Below are 7,070 nucleotides of genomic sequence, written 5' to 3'. Positions count from 1 at the left end.
GAAAGACCCTAAGACTGACGCTGTGGTTTGGGGGACTTGGGCAGGACCGGTGTGTTCCAGAAAGTGGGGCTGTGTATGGGCTGAGTCCCTGGGTTTGTGCTTAACCACTAGCTGAAAGCTTGGCCGTTTGGATCTTACCAACAGCACTGGGAAAGAAAGGCCTGATGGTCCCTAAGATCACAGCCACTCTGGAGCTTGCCGCTCACTCCTCCTGAGGGGCAGAGAGAATAGAGGGGGGAAGGGGGAGGGGCGGGGGGGAGAGCAGCTGAGTCTTCTCAAAGCCCACAGGACTTACACAAATTGAGGGTGGGCAGGGGAGTTCTTTAGAGCAGACAGGGAGGCGCTCAGTACCAGCTTCCTCCCCAATCCACCCCACCCCCACTCTGTCCCTGCAAACAGACACCTCCCTCCAGGGGAAAGTGTCCATCGGCCTTCTGGGTAACATGTGACAATGTTCACAAACATGTCCACACCTGGGGTGTCCTCTGATGCCGATGCCACAGCCCCGTGAGGGCATGAGGCCCAGCAGAGGAGAACAACTCTCAGAGGGGGCAGGGAGTGCAGCGTGGCGTTATGTCCTTAAATCTCCGCTGTCCTGTGCTCCCCCCAGCTCACCAAATTAAAGCCAAACACACCACCATCGAGTTGATTCTGACTCTTAAGGACCCTATAGGATTGAGTAGAACTGCCCTTGTGGGGTTCCAAGACTATAACTCTACAATGCCGCCCTTCTCCCTTGGAGCGGCTGGTGGTTTCAAACTGCTGGCCTTGCAGTTAGCAGCCCAATACATAACCACTACACTACCGGGGCTTACAGGGAAAGATTTCTTCAAGGTCAAGGAACATGCTCAATCTCAGTGACAGGAATGGGTCTCCAGTCCTGAGCTCCAAGTCCAGTGTCCATCACTGTGGGTGGTGCAGACAGATGTGCCTTAACTGCCCTGGGGGGTCGGCAGCTCTGAAGTACGTAGCTGGAGAGAGTTCCAGCTCCCCAGAGACACCATGGGCTTTAGCTTTTATCTACCAACCCCCAAACTCATGGCCACTGAGTCAATTCCAACTGCTGCTGATTCCATAGAGGGCTTAGGAAATTGTACATCTTTAGGGAAGCAGACAGCCTCATCTTTCTCCCAGAGAGCAGCTGGTGGCTTTGAACTACCAACCTCAAGGTTAGTAGTTCACAATGCCCTGGCCGACAGAGCCAACAATACTTTTAACTCAGATCTATGGAAATCGTGGTGTCCTGTGGGAAAGATGGAGGAGGCTCTTGGTGAAGGTGGGGATGGGGTGGAGGCTGAACTAGGTCTCCCTCCTCACAGCAAATTTGGGAGGAGTGGGGTGCAGGGGAAGTGTTGAGGGTGAGAGCCCAGGACTGAAAGGTTGGAAGAGAAAGAGGAGGATGAGCAGGCAGGCTTCACCCACCATGGCCTAGCAACGCTTGGGGGGCTGGGATCCACCTGTGGACACACTGTGGCCCCAGGGCCATGGAGACTCAGGTGTGGTCCTCAGCAAATACTTGAGCTGAGAAAGGGATCCGGTACCTGCCTGGGAAGTAGGTCAGGTGTGGCGCGGGGCTGCATGCCAGGGAAAGTATTAAATGAGCTTCTAGCTCATTTGCATGTCCTAATTAACCATAAAATGAGCCCTGGGGGCAGAATTAAGCTGTCAGTTTCTCACTACTTACTTCCACTATCTACTCCACCCCTACACACTCTCCTTCTACTCAACACCGCCCCTGCCCCTGCCCCACCCCTTCCTGCCTGGCTTAGGCCTCTAGCGTTTCCATTCCCCTCCCCTCTCAGCGTCAGTACAATAAACAGTCTCCATCATTGTCACCGCAGGGGCCCAGAAGGGGAGGAAAAAGTTTAAAAAACGATGAGAGGTAAACGAATTGGCCATCATCTTTCTTTAACAAAGCACGACACAGCGGGTGGGGCGTCTGTCAGCCGGGTCAGGATCCCCCTGCTGGACAGACAGGCTTCCATTTGTCATGCACACAGGGCACAGATCATGGGGTGGACTGCTTGCCTGGACTTTGAGGCAGATCCGGATGCTGTGCGGGTCGTGTACCAGGCACAGGATTGCGTCCCCAGGCGGGCTGTTTCACTGTCTGCCCTGCGACAGAGAGGCTTTGGTCAAGATGTATGCTGCCCTAAGTCTGCCCCAGAAAGTTAGAATCTCAGGGGCGGCGTACAGGGGGTGCCCTGAGCAGGAAATGAGATCTCTCAAAGGCGAAGGTATCCAAACTAAACCCGGTCAAATGCACTGCCCCACAGGGGCTTCTGAGGCTGGGGATCTTTACAGACACAGGTTGCCACGTCTTCAGTGGAGCAGCTGGTGGGTTCAAACCACGAACTTTGGGCTTGTGGCCTTAACCTTTGTGCCACTAGGGACCCTGCAGCTGGCAGCAAACAGCACTTCCTAATTGTTTTGTTCCGGCCTTAATTAAAAACATGGTTCCATTCCCTGGAATCCTTTCCAGCCAGCAGCTTCTGTCTTTCCCACTGTTCTGCCTTGAGGTCGGGAGCAGTCCTGCCTTCCTAACACCACACGTGGCATGGGGTGGGGGTTCAGGGGGTGGGGGTGGGGTCGAGTGTGACAATGTTCACAAACATGGCCACACCTGGGTGTCCTCTGATGCCGATGCCACAGCCCTGTGAGGGCGTGAGGGCCAACAGAGGAGAACAACTCTAGAGACACCACCACGGGGGCTGTATTTTTTCTTTGCGTTGGGTCACGGGGTTAGTGCCTACACTGAGGGGGCAGGGAGTGCAGCGTGGCCTTATGTCCTTAACTCTCAGCTGTCCTGTGCTCTGCCCTCAGAAAAGATGGATTACTGGAGGATGGCCAAGGGGTGACTTGATTTCCTACAGAATCCTTCCAGACTCGAGTTGGTGCCATTTTGAAGAATTTGCTATATGGCCAGGGGCTGGCTCCTTTTAGTAGATGGAATGTTGACATGATGGGATAGCTCCACGCACAGTTCTCTCTCTCTCTCTCTCTCTCTCTCTCTGCAGTCACAGCCTTCACCCAGAGTGGTGCGTTGCAGAGAGACAAAGACTGGGCACTTGCAAACTGCAAGGAGAGGAGAGGCTCGGGCTTGGGCGCGGATAACACTAGGGTTCAAATCCCAGGTCTTCCCTGTGCTAGTGTGAAACCAGACTGCTGCTCCCTACTGCCAGCCCAGCGGTCCTGACTCACAGTGGCCCCATGGGACTGGCTAGAACTGCCCCTGTGGGCTTCTTCGTGGGAGTAGAAAGCCTCCTTTTTCTCCCGAAGAGGGGTTGGTGGTTTCAAACTGCTACCCTTGCAGTTAGCAGGCGAACAAATAAGCCCTAGGCCACCAAGTATCGTGATTACATGAGCCTTGAAAGCCACTGCTCTCCGCTAAGTGCCGGCTTGGCCAGTGTAGAGCTGCCCCTGAGGGTTTCCGAGACGGTATCATGTTGTTACCAGAGCGGACAGTCTCACATTTCTCCTGCAAATCGGCTGGTAGGTTTGAATTGCCAACGTGGCGGTCAAGGGCGCAACGCCAAACCCCCAGCGCGACCAGGGTCCTTCCATGCGCCTTAGGAGCCTGCAGTTATCAGGGGGAAAACCCCAGCCCGTTCTGAAGGTTGAAAGAGCCGGCGTGCACATTGCCTGCAAACGGTGGGTGCTCAGAGAATTGGGCGGCCCTTTCCCCTTCCTGTAGTTTCACCCACCAAAAGGTGACTATCTGCCGCTTCTCTTCCTTGCCTGGGAACCGCTGCGCTCCCCCCTCCCCCACGCACCCTCCCTCCACTTCTGTCTCCTGAGGGCCCAGGGTGCGGGAAGAAGCGCTTTTCTTGTTCTTATTTTTCGTCTCCAATTTGCTATTAGTGCTCGGAGGCCAGGAAGGCGTCTTGCCTCTAATTGCAGCTGTCACACCCCATCAGGCTGAGGGGGGCAGCCGGGTGGGGGTGAGGGCGTGCCCTGCGCGGCTGGTTCGGCCCTAACAGGGACCCACATTGTCTTTTCCCAGCCAGTGGGCGTTCCGTGCCTGCACTGGGAGGGCTTCCAGAGGGGGCGGGCCGAGGCGGGCCCTTGATCCGCTGGCCAATTGCCAGAGCGTCTTTAGAAAAGCTCTATGCAGGCCTTGGCTGACCTACGCTGGGAGCAGTTACAGTCCCTGCTGGCCCTGGCTGACTCTGGGTGCCTGTAGCGCGCCCGAGAGGCGGCCCACGGAATGCGGCTAGCGGGTTAAAAACTGAGCAGGGATTTCTGTGGGCTCTCCTTTGCCCCACCGGAAGAATCCCGTGGTGTCACCAGGGGTTCATTAAACCCTGGGCTACTAACCAAAAGGTTGTGCTTCAACTGAGTCCAAGAAACCAAACTCACAGCCACGGAGTCCAGAAACCCCCTGAAAACCCATGCCCTCCCTCTCCAAGGGCACAGTGCAGTGGGCACGGACTTTGTGACAACTGGCTTGGCTTGTGTTTTGGGCAGTGTCCCAGGTGCTAGCTCAGGGCAGATGGTTTTAAGCTGTTGACAGGCACATGCATGTGTGTGCGTGTGTACTACCATGACGTTGACGTGGACCCGCAGTGGCTCTATCGGTTTTCTCTGGAAGCTGCTGGGGCAGGGGTTGGGGGGGTAGGGGGGTGGGTGTGTTGAACTGCAGCTCAATGCTTTCACTGCTTGTCGGCCCAGGTCTTTCTACCTCCAGTGAGTGGTATGAACTCGGACAAGTCGCACGCACGTCCTGGCTTATTTCCCCGATGACCAGTAGGCTGGAGAAAGGAAGGAGAGGACCCCACAAAGGCTGCCCTTCCTTTGGGGAAGACTATAAAGAGTAAGTGGGGCTTCTCAGGCTCCCTGGGGGGCACAGCTGTTTGCTTTTGATTGGAAACTACCCACGCGCAGCAGCACACAGAAGAAAGGCCTGGTGATCACAGCTTGGAACGCAGGATGCTGCCACAGGTTGGAATCAACTCCGCAGAGGCAACGGGGTTTTTGTTTCTTCTCCTCTGGGCCTGGGGATGGGCTGCTTGGCCTGGCTGTGTCCCGCTGACGTGTAGGAGGGTTGGGTCCACCACTTGGCTTGGCCTGATCAGCAAGCATCATGAGGCTGGGGTGCACCAAAGATGAATCTTTATTGGGGGCCTCTAGGGAATGTGAAGCCCCAGTGACATTCCGTATAGAATGGTCAAGTGAAGTCTTTGGGGAGCAGTGAAGGAATTCTGGGGAAGGGGGTTTCCCTGGCTGGCCGCCTCTCTCTGGCCCATCTCTGCTATTATCTCCAGCCCCAAAGGTGCACACACACGCACACTCCCACTTCACCCACCAGCCAACCCTTGCACCAGCTGCACACCTCTCGCTGGGAGACCTGGGGGCCTGCTGCTTCTCTTTAGGAAGAGAACGTAGAGTCGGGCCTCTAGAAGCCAGGCCTCCCAGGTAGGTCGCAGCATCTTCACAGTTCCTACGACTCAAACCCAGACAGCCGTGTTCATATCAAAGCCAGCAGATAGGGGCTCCTTGGGACAACTTGTGGCAGGATTCTCCACTCTCTTGGGCTCCTTGATGCCAGGGAAGGAGAAATGTCCTGAGCCCTTGGGGTGGCTTCGCTTCTTGACCTTCTGGGGGCGTCTGGCTCGGGGCTCAGAAGCCAGGGGCGTCACCCAGCCAGGCTTCTCCTTTAGCAGCCGGTCCCGGTCTGGCCGCACACTCCTTAAGAACTTCCTAAAGATGTTCGCGGTCAGGGCAAACCTGCGGCCCAGCTCCCGGAGCTGGCCCCGTCCACCTTTGGGCTCTGCAGCCTCCCCAGTCTCTTCCTTCTCCCCACCCTTCTCCAGTTCTGGCAGGTCCAGCCAGTTGCCCACCAGGTCCGCGAAGACATTGTCCCCTAGCACCAGAGGCTGTCGGTTCCGGCCCCGGGACATCAGTGTGGAGGTCCAATCATCAGGCTCCACATGCTCTGGCCCATGCTGGGCAGGGCTGTGGTGCTCTGACAGCTGTGTCCCGGGGAGGGGGGGCACGCCCCTTCCACAGGCCCGCCTATGGGGGGAGAACCTGGTGCTGCTGTCAAGAGAAGGGTGGCTGGAGGGGGAGCCAGCTGGGGGCCTGGCAGGGCCCCTGCCACCCTCACGGGGTGGAGGCTTGGGTGGTGTCCAGGGACTTTCAGGGCAGCTCGAAGCAGGCTCCCCTGCAGAGATCTCCAGCTGTTCCAGCGCTGTCTGCACCTGGAGGAGCTTCAGTTCCTGCAGCGCCCCCATCATGCTGTTCATCTGGTCCTGCAGGCCATCCCCCACCTCCTTCATGGACACCTGCAGGGAGGAGAGGAAGCACCCAGTGAGTCTCTGTGGGCATGCAACTGCCCCTCACTGGCCTAGAAGCCAAGCACACGTCTCCAGGCCAGCTGCAGCTTACACAGACCCACCTCTGCTCCAGGGAGACCAGTGCTGGGGGGACTTTAACACTGGTCAATCTGGATAAAGGACATGGGACCCAGGGCTACTAACAAGAGAAGGTAGCCACTGCCCCGGGGGTTCTTATAGACATGTATTATTCATTGGGTCAATGTAACTTCGTATATAGGAAGAAGAATTGGTGCTAGTGAAGTATGGTGTTGGTTGGGGAAGATTATTGGATAAACCATCTACTACTGCCAGAAGGACAAGCAAATCTGTCTTGGGGGAAGTACAGCCAGATGCTTTTTAGATGCCTTGAGATGAAGAGACTTGCACAAGTCATTGGGAAAGACCAACTGATCGATAGAAAAAGGTATCATGTTCGGGAAAGCAGGTCAATGAGCATGGGCAACACCCTCGGATGGATTGCCACGTCAGCCACAACACTTGGGCGCAGACATCAAAGACCGTAGAAATAGTGCAGGATCGACCGGCAATGTGTGTTCTGTTCGACATATGGAGCTGACTTGACGACAAACAGCTACCACATATCAATCTCTACTAATGTATGCCTATCCCAGGAGGTGCTGTTACATTGCTGTCACACCTACATTGAGTCCATTCGGGCTCAGTGACCCTGTGTGCAACGGAAAGAAACGCCACTCCGTCCTGTGCCATCCTCACAACGCCTGTTAGCCTTTG

At 56.1% G+C, this 7,070-nt stretch overlaps 1 protein-coding gene across 1 annotated transcript; it reads right to left on the bottom strand.

Annotated features, from left to right (window-relative positions):
- Positions 1–5,095: 5,095 nt before the first annotated feature.
- INKA2 (inka box actin regulator 2) lies at positions 5,096–6,351 on the bottom strand. Its single transcript, XM_013003900.3, has one exon. The coding sequence runs from the start codon at positions 6,276–6,278 to the stop codon at positions 5,448–5,450; it is 831 nt and encodes a 276-aa protein (XP_012859354.3). The 5' UTR covers positions 6,279–6,351; the 3' UTR covers positions 5,096–5,447.
- Positions 6,352–7,070: the final 719 nt, after the last annotated feature.

This window comes from Echinops telfairi, unplaced genomic scaffold (genome assembly GCF_000313985.2).
Source record: "Echinops telfairi isolate 266 unplaced genomic scaffold, ASM31398v2 ScPeMD7_443;HRSCAF=831, whole genome shotgun sequence".
Lineage (NCBI taxonomy): Eukaryota > Metazoa > Chordata > Mammalia > Afrosoricida > Tenrecidae > Echinops > Echinops telfairi.
The sequence above is the reverse complement of the archived record's forward strand: the minus strand, read 5'-3'. Positions and strand labels throughout refer to the sequence as shown.

Excerpts from the sequence above, each read along its gene's own strand:
- INKA2 (XM_013003900.3), bottom strand. The coding sequence starts at position 6,278 with ATGAAGGAGGTGGGGGATGGCCTGCAGGACCAGATGAACAGCATGATG.